This window comes from Pezoporus occidentalis, unplaced genomic scaffold (assembly GCF_034315485.1).
Source record: "Pezoporus occidentalis ecotype Australia unplaced genomic scaffold, CSIRO_AGI_Poc_V1 ctg7, whole genome shotgun sequence".
Taxonomy (NCBI): domain Eukaryota; kingdom Metazoa; phylum Chordata; class Aves; order Psittaciformes; family Psittacidae; genus Pezoporus; species Pezoporus occidentalis.
In genome coordinates, this window is record NW_026916052.1 from 2,072,449 (window position 1) to 2,094,540 (window position 22,092).

Here is a 22,092-nt window from a genome sequence, read left to right on the forward strand (position 1 = left end):
AGTATTGCTGTGAATATTTTTGGAGGATGATCTGTCTTCGGATTGGACTATGTTGACTGTCTGGGGTTCATGAATATGCCTAATTGACCCTGATGCAATAGAATTTCACTGAAGTAAAACAAATAGGAAATGGTCATTGTAAAACCAAAGATCATTGAGAAGAAGGGCAGTTACGGTGCACCATCAGTAGCTGAAATCACAGCACCTCTCTCTTTCTTGGGGGGGGGGGGGGGGGTGTGTTTTGGTTGGGTTTTTTTGGGGGTGATTTTTTTTTTTGTTGTTGTTGTTTGTGTTTTGGTTTTTTAAATGATTCTTTTTCTCTGGACAGTCCCAAAGCCGTGCTCTCTAACCTTGGGGGTGGTTTTGGTGTTTGGGTTGGGTTTTTTCTGACTTTAATTTTTGAAGTAATGCGATTTTTATGACTTGTGTATGTGGGAAGAAGGCTTCTGAGGGAAGAAATGACACTTAGTATGACTTAGTCATCAGAGGTAGACACTGACTTTAGAGCTGCATTATTTATATACTTATCCATGTTTAAGCTGTGAAAACATAATGAATTATTATAAACAGCCTTGAAACAAAGTGTAGCACTCAGTAAGAGAAAGGTGTATAAATATTTCTAGACCTTCTTGTCCTCACTAGCTGGGACAGCTCACTGGATTTGCTTAGAAGTGTACTGTCCATAACCTTCAGTTTACAGAAGCTGCATCTTTATTTGCTCTGTCTCCAAAATAAGTTTGATTTGATGTAACTCCTTCCATACAAGGTGTTTGGGGGTGTATGGTTATCTTCTATAATATGTTTGCAGCTCTAATCTATTGAGTGTTTTATAATGCTTTGATTTTGTCTATTGTGTTATTCCATCTTTAGCTGAAAATTTTTATTATAAGCTAGATCATTATTTTATCTACTGCTGTGTACCCTTTACACAAAGTGTAGTAGCAGTAAATATAGACAGAACTTTGGCCAATTGCAGCATGGTTTTTGAATTTGGGGACTGCTGCTAACCTCTGATTTTGCTTCCCATTTAACAGGATTGTTTCTCCTGAGCTTGGAGAACAATGAATGCTTAGATATGCCTTTGTTTATCCTAGAATTTCTCAGAAAACTATGTCACTGATTTTCTCAGCAATAATCACTAAAAGCCTTATCTGTAAATGGTATACTTCAAAATTACAGTGTTTAGCGATGTTGGTCTTTCATTCATGTTTTTATTTCAGAAATCTCATTCAGAGTTTGGCAGTGTGGTGGAAGCCTAGAAATCATCCCTTGCAGCAGAGTGGGTCACGTATTCCGCAAACAGCACCCTTACACATTTCCTGGTGGGAGTGGTACAGTGTTTGCAAGGTAACTGTTAAGGTCTTCAGCTAAATAGTAATGTTTCAGATTTCTTCAGGTGATCAGCAGGTGGCAGAAATTTCATTTTAAGGATCTTTTCTTTATAAACATTTGCAATATTATCTAGCATGGAAAAATACAAATTTAAAAAAGTTACTTTGAGGCAGCTACACAGAGAGAAGAACAAGAGAGTTATAAAAGGGAAACTTCTAATAGACAGAGCCTGAGAATCTGGAAAAGAAAGAAATGCTTAGCTTGGCATTCTAGCAGTTTTGAGAAGTTTGTGTTTTACTTAGTTCTGAAAATAAAGTGTTCTTTAAAACTGTCTTATAAATCTCAGTTTTATAAAAACAGTTGCATCATTCACTAGGAGCCAGAATACACTAAGTCATGAATAGGCTTTGCTTGCTTTTTGTTAATACATGATCAGTATGTCATATGCAAATGACTGTGTAGACTGATTATGGCATTTGTGTCAGTCTGTTGGCAACTTCATTCTATATCATGTTTGCCTTTCCTGTGCTATTCCTATAGACCTAAGAAACTGCAGTATTAAGAGCTTAGATTGATTTGCTTGTTAATTTTGCCATTGATAGAATATACAATAGAAACTGAAATACTGAGCTGCTTCCTCAGTTTTGACTCTACAGAATGAGAACAGCAATTTGGTTCATGTTCATAGTGTTTTCTAAGTAATGTGCATAAAGGTACTGTGTCGATGTATGGTGGATATTCTGACCAAGGCTCTCTCAGTTGCAGAGAAGGTTTTTGTTTAGAGAATGGGACTTGAGCATAGGGGACTGAAGAAGTACAAGTGTCACCTAAAGATTCTGTGTGTTAGGAGCTGGAGCTAAAATTGTTCACTTATCCTTGAAGGGATATGGAACCCAGACTCTACTTAACATGAAGCAACAAAAAGCATAGATGTATTTAAATTCATAAGAATTTAAAAGCTGCTGATATATTTAGACTCATGTTTCACCTTAGACTGAGGAACCTCTTTAAAGTGTAATTCTTCTCTTCCTGCCAAGGTGACTCTAATGAATTTAATAGTTTGCTAAAATAAAGTCATTGCCCTGCTTCTTCCAGTAGTTACAGGGGGGATTTTTCTGGTCCCTTATTCTTTGAGATCTGTATTTTATGCTGTGGTGAAAAATGAATAATAGTACTTATGGGAAAATGAAAACTAGCAATGAAATACCCTCTCTTAATACATCTCTATTCCAGTATTTATAGTGTGTATCAGGAGGGTAGAAAGATCTGCTGAGTAAACTGTATTACACAGGCTTAGGGCGCAACTCAGTTTCATGGTAGGTTTTAGAATTATGATGTCATAGCAATATGCTATAAAAATAAATAAATAAATTTTCCCATTTTCCCATTTCTCTGCAGTTTTTCCATCTGGGCTGTTGTCAAGATGCTGTTTTTCTTGTGATATAACTAGGTACTTTAACATAGCTCAGCTGAAAAGTAGGGTAAACGGGTGTCTGTGTGCATGCAAGGGTAGAGCAGACATCAGGAATGCGTCTTACTAGCAAGGGTTAAAGATGCTGCATTTGTACTGGGTTTAAAGCCTTTGGCTATTGTTGCAAAATCAAATCTTCATTGTGATTTGATCACTCAAATGTACTGACAGTTGCTATGATAGGGTTTTTTAAAGTTGCATTGTGTTTTAGCTGTTTGTGTTCAAAGTGACTTTGAAAAGAGATCTTCTGTGTACTTGAATGGTGAGGCTAGCTGCAGCCTGACAACTAGTGTCTTGGGTACTTAAATCCCAGATCTACCTGTGTCCTCAGCTGTCCAGATGTTTCAAATTCTGAAATGCCATTAAAATTATTTATTTCATTCGAACTATTTTTTAATTCACCTAGAAAGTTGCATATCACTTAAAAGCAGGGTTGGCAAGTTGCGGTGTATTTGAAGACTTTCTCCTCAGTCAGCTTTCTTGGGTGTCAAACCAAGGTAACAGAATGCCTTAAAATCAGTTTCAGCAATGAGAGAATGAGAAACCTAAGGTAATGGGATATCCCTGTAGTGCAGGTATTATCAGATATGTGTAGGACCATGGTGCCAAGAAAGTTGGTCCATGGAATCTGTGCTGATCTTGCAGCTGGGACTTTTTAGCTTCTGTCCCTTGACTGTATGCAGCTTCTTCTGAAGTGAGTAAGCATCCTGTTTTTAGCTGAGTAGTCAGTATGTGCTGCCTTATGTGTTGCCTTAGCCAAAACAAATTAGTGACTCAGGATAGAGACTGGGAGCCCGGTTTCACTGACCACGCCACACAGACAGGATGTGGGCAGATATGGCTTATGTCTGGCAGGATTTGTTAGACTAGTATGTATTGCCTTAATATACCACTTCAGGAGAGCAAATAAACCTTGCAGTCACCAGTCTGCTCCATGCAAAGCTATCTCTTATCTCTCAATGCAAGGTTTCATTAACTGAGGCTTGGCATTAAGCGCTGAGTGTACCCTACACTGTATTCCTCAGTACCCTGCCTTCTTTGGGTCTTACTACTTCAGGCAGTTCTCAGCATCTATGCAGTTACTGTTCTCCTGTTGTACTAAGCTGGAACTGTTCATCCCCGAGTATGGGGAAGCATGATGCAGACAGACATTCTGGTCTTGAAAGTGCCCTGGCAAACTGAATAGTTCCTCTCCCACTGCTAAAGTCTGGCCCACGGACAAGCAACAGGGGCAGGTGTTGCATGGTTAGCTGACGCTCATGCAGGCCTGAGAGACCGCAAGTGAAAGCAAAATGAAATAGCTCTCTAATCTGGATTGAATGGGATTTTGCTTACAAAAAGATGACTTTTTCAAGGAAAAGTCAGTCCTCAAACAAAAGATGGTTGAGGTCTGTCTTGTGACTCTTTTCTTCAGTGACCTGCAAGAACAACTCACTTTATCCTGACTACTTTGTCTTTTGAATTGGAAAATCATATTAAAGAAGTTGTTGGCTGAGTTTACTGCAGTTGCTTTAGATGAACTTACTGCCAAATGTAAAATAAGCTTCAGAGCACTGCAGTTGCAAGTGAAATAAGGCTTAATTTTCTAAGCATAAAAATACGAACAATAGAAGTAAATGAGTTTTACATGGAAGCCATGGAAAGGAAAAAGGCATTACCCTCTTGCAGTCCAAAAGGAGATTTAAACACATCAGTCACACAAATCTAGGAATTTTTAGAGATATGTTTGATTGGAAATAAAGCCCTTGGGTTAGTGTTTTTTACATTTACTGCAATAATTAATCTCTCTTGAATTTTAAAGCATTAAACAAAACATATTTTCTAATTACTGGTTCTCCTCTGTTACCTCAGTTACAGCAGACTTCCTTGGTTCGTAGCCTTAAATGTCATGATAGCTTATGTCTTTTGGAACTTTGAGTACTCTGCTGGTAGGAATAGAAAAAGACCGAACATGTCTTGCCTATGTTAGCATATCTGCTAATATATATATATGTTAGCATAAAAAGCATTATTAAATATTGCCAATTGCTGAGATTTTAGCTTCCAATTAGGTTGCTTGTCCAGGTGAACACTCACTGAATTTGGCTTCTGTCAAGTTACTCTTGCAAAAGGAAAAAACCTAAAACCCCACAAACCAAATAACCTAACAACTTCCATGAAGTTTGCAGAAAGAATTCCAAGATGTTTATTAAATTCTGAATGGAAACCTGAAGCAGTGGTGAGTGTGGAAAAGGCATAAATTTTATTCTAAATGTATTGGATTCAGTTATGTTACTGTCTAATAGTTTTCCATTACTTGGGTTTTCAATAAGGAATCTTTTGCGTGGCTTGAGGCCGCTGGCTATGTAGTACTAGGAGAGATTAAAGTCAACCCAAGGGCAAACGATGTGGCTTGATTGCAGCTAGAGAAAATATAACCTGTGTTTCATATGGTTGTCCCTAGAAATACACGCAGGGCAGCAGAAGTCTGGATGGATGAGTACAAGAATTTCTATTACGCAGCAGTGCCTTCAGCCAGGAATGTACCTTATGGCAAGTAAGTCACAAGCGCTTCTTTGCCTTATTAATTTATTCTTTGTGAGATGATAGCACGTTCTGAGGTGAATGCAGTGGTAGCTCTTGTGTTATCTCTTGAAGATAAAGTTCTCCAGCTCTACTGGTTTTGAATTTTCTGTGTATTCCTTAATGTGTATGGAGACAGCAGCCTGCCTTTAAAAACTGCTCCTTTTTTCAACCCCCTCTAGTATTCAAAGCCGAATGGAACTTAGAAAGAGACTTAGCTGCAAACCCTTCAAGTGGTACCTTGAAAATGTTTACCCTGAGTTACGGTGAGTTTTGGCTGAATTGAAGGTAATATGGAGTGCTCTCTTTTTTTTATTTCTTCCCCTCCCCAGATATCATCAGTTCCTCTTTCTCCATCCTTGAATGTGAAGCACGTTTTTTAATTTATTTGTGAAAGCAGTGCCTTATGTGGACTTATTTGCTTCTAGGTTTTATTAGTTCTATTTCTAAAGAGCCATTTCCCCCTAGTAAGCTGCTTTTTCTACTTACTGCAGCTACAGCTGCAGTAGCAGGTGTTTTAGAGAACAGTGTCCAAAGGACTCAATTTATCTGAGCCTGAAGTTAGTCTCCTACAAAAGCTGCTTGCTGAAAAGTACACTGTTCTGTATCCTGTTGTTGTCCCTTTAAAGCTTTAGTCTTTGCCTAAGCACATGCCTGGTTGAGTGAAGGCACTGAATCTCAGTACAGTACAAGTAAAGGGAGTCAGCAGATGAGGGCCTTGTATGTTTAGCAGATAAGGATAGCTGCCAAAGACTCTAAAAAGCTCTGTCTTCTGCTCTTTCTGTCTCTTGTTCTCTGTCACTGGATGGATACTCATTAACCCGGGGGAGGGGAGGGGGAGTGGAGGGGCATTGGGGAAGGAAGAGGGAAATGAGGGATAACACCACTAACAGTTTCTGTAACGTGAATGCATCCTAACTAATGAAAAATCCTTGAAGAAAAACCCTTTTTGAAATAAAAAGGGTTTTGTTCAATAGCCATTTAATAAGTCAGATTTCAGACTATAAACTAGTTTGTCTGCTGTCAACCTGATATTGGTACTATAACAGTAAAACACTGTGTGGCTTATAAGAATGCTTGTTGGTTTGGCTTTTTTTTTTCCTGGGGGCATTTCATGTCAGTACAGTCACGTAACTACTAGTGTCAATACAGGCTTGGAATGCAAGAGCACCAGTCATTACAGCCCCAGTGAAACATGTACAGAACCACGTAAACTGAAGAGTCTCATAAACCAGGATGATGCTGAAGAAGTTACTTTTTATTGTCTCTTAAAAGTGCTAGAGGATATTTATTTTTGTTTTATTTGTCAGAAAAAATACGTCTTGCAAGCTCTCCTGAAAAATGTGCTACCATAAGCATTACTTAAGTATAATGTGTCATCTCTCATGTGCTTGTTCTGCTGAGTTGAATTGTTATACTCATTTTATAGTCTGAAGTTTTAAAAGGAACTGATATGCCCTTGCTTTACTGTTTGTCATGAACTCATAGACTCTACCTCACAGCTATACTTTGTTGAACAGGCTTACCTATGTATTTCCACACTATACGAGTTTTATGTGCAGTCATTAGGAAATACATATCAGCAAAATATTGATGGGTTTTGATTTTGTTTTCTTTTAAATTTCTATCCCCTTTTCTAATGCTTCAGTAAAAACAGTCTGGGGAAAAATGTAGAATGTCATATTTCTGCCACAAGCTAGTTTGGCTGAAAAAAAGCCAAGAGAGCTTGATACCTTAACTGATAGCATTCAGCTTCAGCTGTCTTAAATGATCATCTTTAAATAATCTTTAATTTGCCTTTTGTGCTGAGTTTGTGTGTTCATAGAATCATAGAATGGTTTGAGTTGGAAGGGAGCATAAGATCATCTAGTTCCAAACTCCACCCCTGACATGTGCAGGGACACCTTCCACTCCTCATTCTCTGGTACAGGTCTTTTTGTATTCTGTCCTAAGCTTACAAGTTTACTCATATTTCATCAGTTCATGACCAGATAATTGCCTTCCCTCCTCAGAAGATTGAGATTTTCAGATAGTAGCCATCATGTATCTTGAACCTGTTATCTTAAAATACTCCAAGTAAAGACAAGGAGTTAAAAAAGTAGATTAAAGAAATGGAATTAAGCAGATATTTCTGGTTTTATTTTAGGGTACCTGATCATCAAGATATAGCTTTTGGGGCTTTGCAACAGGGCACCAATTGCCTTGACACTTTGGGCCACTTTGCAGATGGTGTTGTTGGAGTTTATGAATGTCATAATGCCGGGGGAAACCAGGTCTGTATGCCATTATTTTTATTTTTATTTTCATTTTCATAGTATGTGATTTTTTTTTTTTTAATAAAAAATAAAGTGAAACTTGTTAAGCAAGTTCTGTGTATTGGTGATGGGAAGATAAGTCTGGATCAGTTATTATAAAAGATTAGTATCTCTAACATAAGAGATTAATATCTCTAATACAAGAGATTAATATCTCTTATTATAAGAAATTAATATCTCCACATCAGTTATTATAAGAGATTGGCTAAATAACTCCTCTCTCAGGTATAATTATACATATTCAGGATTAGAATCTGAGTCCAGAGATTCATTCAGTGTGCAACAAAGTTATCTCCTTCCTTTGTCTCTATTAATATTTGCTTTTACACTAGAGGCCAGTTACTTCTTTCCCAGGAGTTTTGTACTTGTAGGGAAAGCTTTTTTTCAATAAATTGGTATGTTTGATGGGTCAGGGGGGTGGAATTTTTCTTTAAGGAAAGATTTGGGTTGTATTAAGCATATGACCTAAGGTCAGAAAAGTAGAAGAATGCTTTACTGTGATAACCTACTACTCATTTCTAATTTTCAGTAGCAGGCTATAAAAAAATCTGTCTTAAATCCCCATTTGGCTCTTCTAGAAAACAGAGTTGCCTAAATGTCATATCCAATTCACTCACAGTAAAGGGATCATTTCAGCAAATCCTTTCTAATCCTACTCTTAAACTAATCCCAAATGTGTCAAATCTGTAAATGAGAGCATTAATTATTTTGAAGAATCTTATTTATACAGTTGTGACTTTGTTGTTCTTGAAATATATATATATGTGCTCACTATTTTCTGTGCTGCTTTGTCACTAAATTCTTTTCAGAATCAACCTGACTATAAATTGAATGCAAAACTAATACTTCAAGTACATCCATTAAAATAGAAGGTTCACCACTTACAAATTTGCTGTTGAATGAGTATCAGAATTTTGCTGATTTAAATTAGAAGGGGAAAATCCTAAAATCAAAGGCTAAAATAAAGAACTTATTTCCTGGAAGATAAATCATATTGATTTGAATGCATTGCCATCACAGAATAGTTGGGGTCGGAAAGGACCTTAAGATTATATACCTGAAGTATGTTTATTTTCCTTATCATTAAAGAGAATATATCTGGGGAGGCTTTTTCTACTACCCTTATGAAAGTACAGGTATCTTCTCAGAACACCACAGTGGTTTTTAGAAGGGGTGTACATGGCAGAATTGCCTTGGTACAGAGTTCTTGAGAGTTTCTGATGATGTTTTGTGTTCTCTATAGATATGCAAAGTTAGCTTCCTCTTTCAGACTCACTTCCCATGAATCTGACCATATCTTCTGTGTGGCTTCTTCTATGAAGCTGATCTTCATATCATATATCATATGCATATCATATCATATCTTCATATGCATTTGCTTTGAATAGGTTCCTGTTCAGAGACATTCAGGCAGATTAAGAGCAGAACAGCTTAAAACCAGGTTTTGTGTCCAAGCAGAATCCGTATTGGATTGGAGGGAATGTTCTTGCAGGCTTTTGATGGAAGGGTAAAGATGTATAAAGCAGTATCTTCAAGACTTCCACTGTCTCTGATTACAAGGCTTTCAAATAAAAATTTTAACCACTTCCCTGGTAGTATTTTCAACTGTCACTATTCAGTATAAGTCTTATAAAGGGGCCTTCTGTTTCAGAGGCATTTGTGATTCCTGGTAAGCTTTGAAAATAACTTGCTTCATTCTTTAAGTTGTTAAAAGTGGCTATTAATGATTCTTGTTGACATCTTACAAACTGGGCAGAACTGAGAAGCCAAGTAATTTTGTTGTCATCTGGGATTACCATATTGAGAGTGAAAAGGTTTCGGTTTAAGGGTTTGGGAGACAAAGGGATACAGAGTGTTCCTGCCTTTGCTTTGTTTTGCATTGCTGTGATTATTCTAGTACTTGCATGCTATGGTACCTGTGCAGTGGTGATTACTTGTAATCCTGTGGGTTAGAAGTTTTGATTGTTTCCTGAGCATCTGTTCTCAGAAGAATTTAATAGCTGTTGAATTTGCTGATTTTTAAATGGGACTATGGAAGCCAAAAATCTGCTTATGGTATCAGAAAATAAGTTAAAAAATGGGATGGGATTTGTCAATTTATTTCTGAAACACTGATTGCTTGCAAAATAACATTTAAATATAGCCAGGCTTGACCCTGTGTATCTAGAGGTTGTATTCTGCAACTCTGAATCCTCTTTAGCTTTTTGGAGAAAAGCTGAGTGTGCCATTTTAAGTAGTGATGAGCATGATTTGGATAATTAGCTTGGCTTTAGTTGATAGATCAGCTTCTTTTCTCCAAAGGATAATGACACAAATGAAGACCAGTCTAGATCCTGGAGACCAAACTTTGAGGAGAAAGACATGGAGAGAGTCTGAACACCAGCACAAGAGCAAGCCCTTGTGTAAGGATGCTGTGATCAAGCAAGCTGGGCAGCAGTACATACAGAACAGCTTTCGATGCTTTCAATTTAAGAGCTGCATATTTAAATACATGTAGAGGAAATTCTACTGTACATGAAGCCTTTATAACAGTCTCCCTCTACCCTTGAGTTTGGCAGTCCTGTATATTGCTTTCTGGTGGTCTCTGTCATACTAAGAACTGCTTCCTCACTGTGGTAGCCATTATGCATAGTTTAGTGCATGGGAAGGGTGGCCAGCGATGCTGAAGACCAAGCTTTTAGAGGTTTTATGTGTGTGTATATATATATATAATGTATATACACATACATATAATATATTTTTAACATATATGTAAATCTGTCGTACATGGAAGATATGAGAGGGTGTAATACATGTACAGGGAGAGAGGAATCATGTAGCTGGAAAAACACTTGGACAAATACTTTAAACCTGAGGACCAGTGTGACTGCCCGCTATACTTGTGCAAAGCCAGCAGAGGGAGCAAAGAGCCAGCCTTGAGCTTGACGCTGAAGCAATTACTATTACTGTGTCTGAAAACTTTTTTCCTCTCCTGCTCTATGGGAAGCAATGAACTGTTCTAATATTCATATGTAGCTATTTATAGGATTTTATCTGTGCTACATATGCAGAGACAGCATGTATGCCTTGTGCATGTGTTAGTATACATAATTTTGTACACTTTTTTCCTTCCTTTTTCTAGGAATGGGCCTTAACAAAGGACAAGTCGGTGAAACATATGGATTTGTGCCTTACTGTCGTGGACAGAGCACCTGGTTCACTAATAAAACTTCAGGGCTGCAGGGAAAATGACAGCAGACAGGTTAGTATGTTGTAAATGCAGTCTGCAAACAGTGGGGAAGACAAGGGCTTCCTTGAATGAGATGCAAGAGCAAGCACTAGTAATCATATCTTCTATTGGTTCTGTTCTTCACTCTGTCTTACTATTGTTTGTGTAAAGTTAGGATGTGTGGGCAGAGCAGCAGGAATAAGCTTGTGTACCAAGCTTTTCTTTTCATAGGCCAGTGCAATCTTTTATGAACATAAAGAGGTTTTATTCAAACAGTGGCCTTGGTAAAGGTTTCACCCAACAGCACTGATGTGTAACAGTCTTCAGCTGCCACACCTGATTGTGAAATACATATTCTATTTCAGAAATGTATTCTTGAAAGGTCTTATTAGTGAAGTTTGAAGATTAAGTAATCTGTGTCTTAGAAGAGTGTGGTTTATCTTTCTTCTTTTCACATGTGACCTATTTATAACAGCACCTGACTTCTTCAGTTCATTTTCATTAATGCAGCATTCCAACTTCATCTATTTCCCATGCCTGAGGAAAATCACAGTCATACCATCTTTTTGATCTAGTCATATAACAATTCATCTCTTTCTGCTAAGTCATCAGTTCTGATCATCTGCCAGCTTTCTTCTGTGTCTCCAGTTCTGCAGACTGATAACAAAGATGCTATTCCTTGCTGAAGGAAGAATATTCTTGCCACCTTCCAGAAAAGGAAACTAAGGAAACAAGATATTTTTTATAAGGTTTAAGGGGACAATGTTAGAAACATAAAAGAAAAAGGTTTTTTTTAATTATTTTTTAACATTCTGTATTTGGGATTTACTCTGTACTTGACATCACCTTGAGCAAAGATGTTCTAAAAGCACAGATTGACTGGTTGCCTTCTATATAATTGAAAGGTGTCTGACAGACTTATGTAAAGTTGTCTTCAGTGACTGTGTTTCTTGCTTCTATGTTTAGAATTGCAGTGTTAGGTGGATGGGGTTTGTGACTTTTTTTTTCCTTCAGATTGAAGGTTTCACACAGGTAACACAATTGTGTGCATTTTGTATGTGTTGCAGTATGTTACCTGAATAAGCAGTTGTTTTGTCAAGGCTTGCCATAACCCGTATGCTCTTATTCAAGGATCATTGAAATTGTGTACTATTATTAAAGTTTCCATGGCTTTCCAAAGCACAAGCCAGGGAAGCTTATGAAGACTTCAAAGGACAGGATGTTGAACTCATCCTTTTCCTGCTTTTCTAGCTCAGTAACTGTTGGTTTGTTGTTTTTTTTTCCTCTTTCAGAAATGGGAACAAATTGAAAGCAACTCTAAACTGAGGCACGTTGGCAGCAACCTCTGTCTAGACAGCCGAAATGCCAAAAATGGTGGTCTCACCGTTGAGATCTGCAGTCCTTCTTTGTCGCAGCAGTGGAAATTCACACTCAATCTGCAGCAGTAGAAAGACTTACAAGCAAAATGCTGTTTCGATTCAGAGACATTGGGCAAAGTTTTGATTGAATTACTGATGTATTTCTTAAAACTTTCCACGGAACTTATATACCTCAGTATTCCACCTTTATCTGAAAATAGGAGAGTGCTGAAGCAGACAGCAGGGATCCAGGGGACTTGGAGCACTGCAAAAGTGTCACTGAACATGACTGCAGCACAATTCCTTCTTGGTGTGAAGACTTCAACGGTTCCTTTCCGTCTTCAGTTACACACTTGCACAGCAGATAATTAACTCTAGGAACAACTGATGTATGATAAAAAAGGATCTGAAGAAACACCTGTGGGGAACAGGGTGTGGGAGGGAGGGTGGGAACAATTTCTAGGAGAAGGTCATTTGAGAACTCCATTTGCATAGAAATCACGGTTTGTTGTTTCCAGAAACAGAAGTGTCATTTTGAAGGCTTTTTTTTTCTCCTGTGTGTACTTGGTAATTTGAATATGAACTTTTCTATGATGGACTCTAAATAGAAATATATAAAAGTATATATATTGTCAGCTCCCAACGGTTTATATCAGTTTTCTTCATCCTATAATTATCAACAAAGTGATAGACGTATGTATAAACAGGAATTGGATTGGAGTGCTAGGAGAGTGAAAGTTTATGAAGGTGCGGATTTTGTGCTGCTGAGTATGATGTCCGTGCTAACACTGGATGCTTTTGCTTTGCAAACTGGATCTACTTCTTAACTTCGCCCTCACTGGAGATCATGAAACTCAGGAGGAGAAAGGAAATAGCAGAATAAGCCAATGCATCTGCACAGGTGATTGCTCTGATTGCTTATTCCAACTTGGAAATTCATTACATGTGCTCTTGATAACCTTAAACTTGTACTTGATATTTGTGTTGATAATTTCTATAGTACTTTGTCTTTAAAATACTTCTTCTTTTGTTACAAAACAGTATAAACGGTGCAGATCTTTAGTGCAGCCATGTGGGTTCAGCACAGTTTTGTTCTGGCCCTAATGAGAAAAATTAGTCTCAGACTCCCCTTCTGAGTTGTAGAAATAGGATGCAATAGTAACGTCACTGTCAACAGCACAAGACCTGAATTTTAACTTGCAAGGATGAGCAGATATGTAATATCTCTGAACTGCACTTGCTTAATTTATAGACCTACTACTGGGAAATTTTCTTCCATTTTGTTTCTTTAAATGGAGCTTTTGAAGGGATTCAGGCTTGGCTCTGGGAAACAGCCTGGATACCAGCAGATCCTGTGTGTTTTAACCATAGAACCCGTGCATTTTGCAGCTTCAGTCCAGCTGATGTCATTTTTATATTAAAATAATATTGTCAAAGTTAACCGCAACTTTGACCTGTCCTTTCTTATGTTTGCATATATACTTTTCTATTGAAAGCAAATGCTTCAATGAGCTTTTAAAATGAAAAGCAAAAGTAAATAAGTACTAATAAGTGAGACAGCAGTGACAAAGATTAGGGTAGACATGCAGTGCCAGGAAGTGGTTTGGATGAGATGATGGATCTCAGAAAAATGTAAGGGTTGGCCATAGGGAAATCTGCTGTACTGCAGTGTGCCGGTACAGTTCCCCTCTGTCTTTGTTCCTGGAAGTAGAGCAGTTCCTGATTTTTATTTTATTTTATTTTACTTTATTTTACTTTATTTTATTTTACTTTTTTAATTTTTATTTCCAGTTTCCTTTGGCTGCATCTCTACATTAGGTGTAGAGGTGGAACTCTGCTGGGCAAAATGCCTTTAGCTGTACCAGCCAATGTGCCCATTTGTGCGTCTGAAGTTATGATTGCAAGTACCTGCATACATTTTTGATGGGGCACTAAACCCAGTTTCTCCCATTATGAATAACTAATACCTTGTTTTTTTTCCCCACTTCTTCACAATCCGCTGACTCCAAAACTTGCCTGGTTTAGAGGCCATGCAGTGGGTAAACTATTTTTCAGCTTTTAGTCTCTACCTATCCGTAGCCTCTTAACATAGCTGAAAACTTGAAGAACATGATTCATAAACATAGCAGTAGATTTCTTCATATTATGGAAAAAGAAATGCTGAAATATGGGCTCAGCAGCAAATCAGTTGTTTGAGGTTCTAAAAAACAAAATTTAAAGGAAGAAAAAAACCCAAACACTCAGCTTCTACCATGGAAGTATTTCCATTTACAACTTTGATCACAGTAAGAGTAGTACTAACTGAAATCAGCAGTCACATCTCTGAATATTGACCTGCCTCTTACCTCTGAATCAGAAGTGCTACTAAAAAATTCATGTTCTACTTCTTAAGTCTTTCATGTCAACCGTTACCATATAAAGTAGGAGTATTTCCACTAATTCCCCATGGATGCTGGGCATGGGGGGTTTAATATAGGACCTGTATGTTGCTTTTGTTTGGGAGAACGGACAAGAAGCTGTATCCTTTTGTTATGATGTTTACATGACAGTGTGCCAAAGTTACTTACTGTGATTTTAGAGGGGTTTCATGTTGAAGAAATTCACCCATTTGAAAGATAAATGAAAAGCCCTTGAAGCATATTGCAATGGAGTCTCCTGAGAACTTTTCTTACCGTCTTCAGAGCAAGAATGGTGATACTGTTTGTTTTGCAGATTTTCAAAACATAGTTTGGAAATGGTTTTTTCAGTTGGTTTGAAAAGTCTGCTGTACAGAGCTTGTACTTTGTTCATTTTATAGATGGAAACCATCCTTGAAAAATTGTTTAACTTAAATAAAGAAGAATGCTTTATAGATACGTGTGTGGTGGTTAATATAAGTGAGTAAAACCCAGAAGTGTGCCTGGAGCTTGTAGATTGAAGTAGTTTTCAAATGCTTCCCTTCACTTTGTTGTTTCATAAAGTTCCTGTTTTAAAAGTATGTATTTCCGGGTATATATTTGCATTTATGAAAAGCAAGTTTCTGTTTTCATAGAGTGGTTTGGGTTGGAAGGGATCTTAAAGCTCATCCAGTTTCAACCAACCCCTCTGCCACGGGCAGCGACACCTTCCACTAGACCAGGTTGCTCAAAGCCCCATCCAACCTGGCCTTGAACACTGCCAGGGATGGGGCAGCCACAGCTTCTCTGGGCAACCTGTGCCAGTGCCTCACCACCTTCATGGTGAAGAGTACATCTTATTAGAATATTAGGATAGCTCCTCCTCCTGCCCCATTAGGCCTAATATTCTCAAGACCTGGACTATCCCTGCCAGACCTCAGTAGGCCAAGCCTGGCAGAGCATCCTGCAGCCTGCAGGACGATGGCAACAGCTACAGCTCTCACAGCTGATGGGGGTGCCTGTCCACATCTGCTTGTGTAGTCTTTTCCGCCATTTGTACAGGGTGGTAGCTCAGATGGCTGTGGTGCACTTGAAGCTAGATCTGAAATAAAAAAAAAAAACAAAAACACCCAAACCCACTCTTTTTAAGAAATGTGTTTTGTGAGGCAAACACTTCACAGGTCTAGTTCAGAGAGCTTGCAAATGAACTTGCGCTGCCACAGCTGGGGAGGAAGCAAATCCTCCATGGTAGGTGATGAACAGCTGTGAAAGTGTCAGATTCTCCTATTGATGTAGGAGGGCACAGTGCACAGTTACAGCAACACCTTGGTTGGTAGGGGTGAGCAGCAAGGCAAACGGCATTCTTTGGGAGGGTAAATGGAAGCAGAAGAATAAGTAAAAAAATCTCATCTGTGATGTTTTGTCCAGCTTCAGAGACGCCTCAGGTCAGCCAGCTCTTGGGATACATCCTTCCTCCCTGGTTTGTGGCATGCAGGACAAGAACCTTTGCACCTGGCCTGAGAAACAGCTTTACAGTAAGCACCAAGGACATGATCAGTGCCCATAACCTGCAGAAGCAGTTATAGGAGAGATTTAAACACTTCTGCTCTTTGAGGAAGTTGAAGATTGTTACCCATCAGGCTCTAGGTGCAAACTTGCTGTCCCCATGTGCCAGAAGTCGGTGCTTTGGCACCTTTCAAAAAGCCTAAATTAAATCAAGCAAATCGCTCTTTAATATTTATGGCTGGCAAAACCAGGATGGTTCTGTCAAACTGCAGTAAACTGGAGAAACAGCTTTTTGAAGATTGTGTCTTGGGAACTCAAATGAGGATTCTCCATCTGAAATGCCCTTTGACACCTGTGAGGTGACAGGTAATACTAAAAGATAATTACAACAGGCTTTTGGCAGTAGAAGCTTTTCATCTAATCCAATGCTGACTGTAGCAGTCTGTCCCTTATATATCTGCCTAGGGTCTTACACGTTTTCTGTACATGCTGTTCTCAGTAAACTTCTCAATATAAGCGTCAGGACTGAATGGGCTGTCCAGCAATGAACTTCAGCAGATCTTGCATTGCTACTCACCAGAACTCCATTGTTTCCTTTGCCTTATATTCAAGTATATATTTGGGAAAAAAAAAAAAGTTTCTCATTCAGTGTAATTCATTTTCTGGAATTCCAGGTCATACTTTTTAGCTGGTTTTGATTCATGGGTTTACTCTGCTTGACTGCATAAAACCAGGGGTGTTTATGCCTCTTTTATAAGGGAACATCTAATAGTTCCTGTTTGTGGATAAACAAAAATGTGTTTTAAATCCTCAGTTTTCCAGAGGATGCCTGAGTGCATTTGGAAAGGAAAACAGGTATTGGGAGAGATTAAAGGACTATGATGTACTTGAGGTTGAGGTAAGGACCATTGTCTTGTTTCAAATGGTTCCTGCAGAGCATTGTCCAGTTCCTGGCTGGGGTGCTACTGCCATAACCTTAATTATTTTAAATTGCTATATTTTTTTGCATGAAATTACCATGATCCCCCCCCTTTGCCTTACTTAAATGTATATTAAATATAGTGACTATAAAATTTGTATGGTCCTGAGTTGCATGTGTGCATCACCTGTGTCCTAATTCAGACTGAAATACAGTGAATAATTTCATAGCAATAACTTGTTATCGAACACTCTGGGAAGAGGCTGGTTCCTGCACAGAATGATTTCAGATGAATAGAAACCACTGAGAAAAAATAGTCTGGGATAATGAGCCGTGATTACGGAATGAGCACAAATGTCAGGGTTGCATCTTTTGTTAGACTGCACATTTTATTTACAGCTTAACATCCAGTAGCTATTTTAAGATCTCCTAGTAATCAAGCTTAAAAACTGGGAATAAAGTCAGTCCACAGATGTTCTCTCTGCACAGCCCTCCGAGAGGTTGTCTGAATGAGTGCAAAATACTCTTTTGATCTGATTTCATTCGATTTGATTTCTGGCTGCACAGCTGCATGTTGTTGCTCCATATGCAGGAAGAGGGACTTGTTTGATTTCAAGTTCCTGTTTCTACCCAGCAGATGTTTTTAATCCAAGGATTGTTTTTTTTTTATTATTATTATTAATGAAAAGGATGTGAAGTAGCAAATGGCTGCTTTCTGCCATACCTGTATGAATTAAACCTCACCTTTGGTTAATCTGGGCATTGTGGCAAAAAGAGGGTTAGAAAAAGACTACCAAGAGCCTGTCGTGGTGTGGTTGGTGTGAGCACAGCTTCTGCAAAACACTTCTGACTTTGTTAACCTCTGTGCCCCCTTTCTTCCTGCCCAGCAAGTTGTTTTTGAAGTGGATGTGAGGTGGGTTCATAGGTGGCAGCTCCGTGCTCAGCTGAGCCAGCCTATTTGTTAATGCTGATCCTGCCTCCTCCCCTGGGCTAGCATTGGTGCCTGTTCCATTGAGACAATTAAGTGAATAAAGCAGCAGGATGAGATTAACTTTATTGTTGTCTCTCCATCTTAGAGAGTTGAGTTGGCCTTTCGAAAGCTCTTAGAGAGCAGAGGGATGCTCTGTTTTGCTTTCCAGTTGAGATACCTTTAATGATGATAACATTTTTTATTACTTATACCAAAGCAGCCTTACTGATGGTATCTGAGTCTTAAGACAGCAACGCCTGTGGTGGCAACAGAGGAGGAAGAGGGAGCAAGGGAGATAAAAAGTTTTTAACATAACACTTTGGCTTAGACAACCCTGAGAAAGCAAACGCTCTGTTTTATCTGCAGTGTGTGCTCTGTGGGGTATGGTGTGAACCACTCACCTGCTGGTTTTGGGTTTGTATAATGATATTGCTTTTACTTTTCCTACTGAATGAGTTATTCAAGAGAGGGTGACACCTTTAGGTCACTGGGTAAGGGTCAGGGCTTCTGCTGTAGAAGGAGCTACAAGAGATGACGTGCTTGCTGGTATCTTGATGTCTAGGTGACAAGATAAGGAAAAAAAAGAGAAGGGGAAGAGAAAGAGGTGCAAAGTGAGAGAAGCAGCAGCAGAGCTGCATCTTACAGTGTATTTCAAAGTCAGTAAATTCATAGTTTAAGGTAAAAATGAGATGTACGTGTCCTGTGCCCTACACCATAAGCTGTACCATCTTCAACAGTGGCATCTGTTCCAAGTTCTCTGCTTCTGTTTGGATGTGACCTCCAGCAACAGCATTCAGCCCAGATGTAGAAGATTTTCAGAAGGTCTGAAGACACATTAATAAGGTGTTTAACACATCTTGGGAAACCCATGAATTTGAGAATTGGGAGATCTCATTCTTCAGCTGGTGTAATTCTCTTCCTGTCAACTCTTCCAATGGAACAAATAATTACAACATGGGTTGTAATGTGTGAAGAGCTCTGTTAGTGAGCTGGTGCTTTCCATTCTGTCAGGGGCTGCGCTTCAGGGTAGGCGAGGTTACCACTCTTGAGTTTGGGGGGATTGCATGTACAAAAGAGGCTGGGTGGGTATAAGGTATCCACAGAGAACATGCTTGTCTGTGTGCTTCTCTGTATGGTATGGCTATTTCTGCGTTCACCTAAACACACCAGCACCCTGCCTCTTTATCTGTGGGAAGTGGCCTTCCCTTTCCCAGGAGGTGAGCTTCTATTTGCCTGGATGCCCTCGTGGGAGGGCTCAGGCCATAGGCCCTGCTGGCAGCTCCGTTTTCTTTGGCCGAGAGCCCTGGAGCACAGGTTTCCCGAGGAAAGCCGGCGATGGCAGCGGGACAAGTTTCCTGCAGGTTCCCTTGCTCGGTGTCCTCCTTTTGGCAGGACAGGACCTGATTTTTTTCTCATGGCTGTTACGGGCTACAGAGAACAGCTCTTAAATTAGCCCCGAGGAGGTGGAAAGGTAGAGAAAGTTCACTGTAGGGAGCTTGGTCTGACGCATGTAATAAGCATAGGCTGTACCTGGTGCGACTGATGAACCCTGTCATACGCACAGCCCTCTCCTTAGTTTGTTCTTGTTGTTTTAATTAACTTTTGGCAGCCACACCAAGCACAAGTCCTGTGTCTTTTTTCAACCGCGGATGCAAAGTCACAGCGAAGCACTTTGGCCATAGCTTGACTTGGGAGGATCACATCCACCCAGGGAGCATCCCGTGAAACTCGAGGCCCGTATGAAGGTGCCAAAGGTGCAAAATATCCCACCACAGTGACCCTTTGTCACTCTTCCCTGAAACACTCCTGCTCTATCTTCTTCCCACTGCTTTGAGCAGCTCGGAGACCTACAGATCTGCTGTTCTTGCAACTTCTTTGGGACACTTGTGTGCTGTTTGGCCAGCGATGCTCTTGCTGGACATGCACTGAAGTGAGCACTTGGAGAGTGCTGTGGGAGGAGCTGAGAACGGCAGAGTTCTTTCACCTGTACTGTGCTTGTGTGCACCCATGTGAGTAAGCATGTGTGATGCTGGTGCTGCTACTGGTGCCTCTGAAGGCTGTCCTTCTGCAGGGTGGAATTCTCCTCATCCCTGGGGATTGTGGACCAGTTGGGTTGCTCAGTCTGAGAGGATGACCCTGGGTTGTCCCCTGGTGCCTGCTGGGGGTGAAAGCACCCTGGAGCATCTAACTGACGGGGAGGGAGGCAGGGCAGCACACAAACCCCTCAGTGCCTCTCAGCATTGACAGGAAAAGCAGGATTTAGGTCACCCGCCTAGGGAGTGGTGTGCTCTCCACTGAGCGCCTCAGTCATGCAGCCCTGAGGTGACAAGAGGAGGGAAGGGGAACTTGTGAACCAGGTTGTAAATCCCCACAGTCCAGGTGAGACGTTGTGCTTTGTTTTCAACGGGGGAAGATAACTTTGCAACCCCCCATTTTTAAATAAATCTGTCTTAAGAAGACAGAGCTGCTCATACATTCCTAAGTGCTTCAGCTATTGCATTGAACAGCAGATCTCACCCACTGCTGATTTTCATTAACCACATGAGAAACTGGGTTAAGCTACCTCAGGCACTGAATCCCTGCGGGCTGCTGTGAGGCTGTCATTGCTGGAGAGGCTCTGTCAGCTAGGAAAGGGCACTGCTGTCCCGCAACAATGAACCTAAGCGTGTTACTGTCCTGGTTTTGTCTGGAACGGAGTTAATTTTCAAGTAGCTGGTGCAGTGCTGTGTTTTGCTTTAATTTGAGAACAGTGCTGATAACACACCAATGTTTTAGCTGTTGCTCAGTAGCACTTTTCAGTCCCATGCTGTGCCAGTGAGGAGGGGCACAAGAAGCCAGGAGGAAGAAGAGACAGGACACCTGACCCCAACTAGCCAAAGGGGTGTTCTATATCACAGCACATCATGTGCAGTATAGAAACTTGGGGGAGTTACCCGAAAGGCCCACATTGCTGCTTGGGTCAGACTGGATATCAGTCAGCGAGTGGTGAGTGGTTGTATTGCATCATTTGTGGGTTCTCTTGTGGAGCAGGGTTTATTCTTTCCTCTCTCTGTTTCTTATTCACAGAACCACAGATTGGTTTGGGTTGGAAAGGACCTTAAAGCTCATCCAATTCCAACCCCCTGCCATGGGCAGGGACACCTTCCACTAGACCAGGTTGCTCAAAGCCCCATCCAACCTGGCCTTGAACACTGCCAGGGATGGGGCAGCCACAGCTTCTCTGGGCAACCGGTTCCAGTGCCTCACCACCCTCATAGTGAAGAATTTCTTCCTTATATCTAATCTAAATCTGCCCTCTTTCAGCTTAAAGCTATTCCCCCTTGTCCTATCCCTACATACCCTTGTAAAAAGTCCCTCTCCAGCTCTTGTAAACGCCTTTATGTACTGGTATCCCTGGAGCCTTCTCTCCACGCTGAACAAGCCCAGCTCCCTTAGCCTGTCAAATTCTTAGTTCTGTTATTATCATTTTATCATTATATTTTACTTTCAATTATATTCTTATCTCAACCTACGCATTTCTTGCATTTTTTCCAATTCTCCTCCTCATCCCATTGGGAACTGGGGAGGGGAGAGAGCAAGCGAGCGGCTGTGTGGTACTTAGTTGCCAGCTGGGCTTAAGCCATGACAGTTATAAATAACTCCTCATTGTTCAAAAATAAACAGTAGGAAGAAGTATTTACTTTCTCCCTTTCTGTTCCAGCTTTCTCCCTTTTGGACAGCATCAAAGGGATGTGGTTTCTGCAGCACAAAATCAGAGCTGGCTGGGAGCAGCAGCCATAAAACCAAGGAGACAACAGGTAGGACAAGCACATGGGGAGAAGAGCGGGGTCTGGCGTATCTGGTGGTTAAACCTGATGCACAGGCATGAGGTTGTTTCCCCACCTATAGCTGCAGGGCAGGATTTCCAGCACCGCTGAGGTTTGGGCTGTAGCAGGGAAGCTCCCTCAGAGCCCAGTTTTGTCAGGCCCCTGCTCTCCCTTGCTCAGAAGGTGCCTCCTCATCACTCCTGCAGGCTGCTTTTCAGGGACGTATTCAGAGAAACGTTCATGCCAGTGCCTTGCAAACCATTCATGATA

At 40.2% G+C, this 22,092-nt stretch overlaps 1 protein-coding gene across 2 annotated transcripts in view; it reads left to right on the forward strand.

Moving 5' to 3' along the window:
- The window catches only part of GALNT2 (polypeptide N-acetylgalactosaminyltransferase 2), a 101,869-nt gene extending 86,772 nt beyond the window's left edge, over positions 1 to 15,097 (forward strand). For both annotated transcript variants that reach the window (XM_062641773.1, XM_062641774.1), the window contains exons 11-16: positions 1,221 to 1,347; positions 5,247 to 5,339; positions 5,548 to 5,631; positions 7,512 to 7,638; positions 10,802 to 10,921; positions 12,181 to 15,097. In XM_062641773.1, coding sequence (XP_062497757.1) covers positions 1,221 to 1,347; positions 5,247 to 5,339; positions 5,548 to 5,631; positions 7,512 to 7,638; positions 10,802 to 10,921; positions 12,181 to 12,336 — 707 coding nt within the window. In that variant the 3' untranslated portion in view covers positions 12,337 to 15,097. The remainder of the gene's footprint in view (positions 1 to 1,220; positions 1,348 to 5,246; positions 5,340 to 5,547; positions 5,632 to 7,511; positions 7,639 to 10,801; positions 10,922 to 12,180) is intronic.
- Positions 15,098 to 22,092: the final 6,995 nt, after the last annotated feature.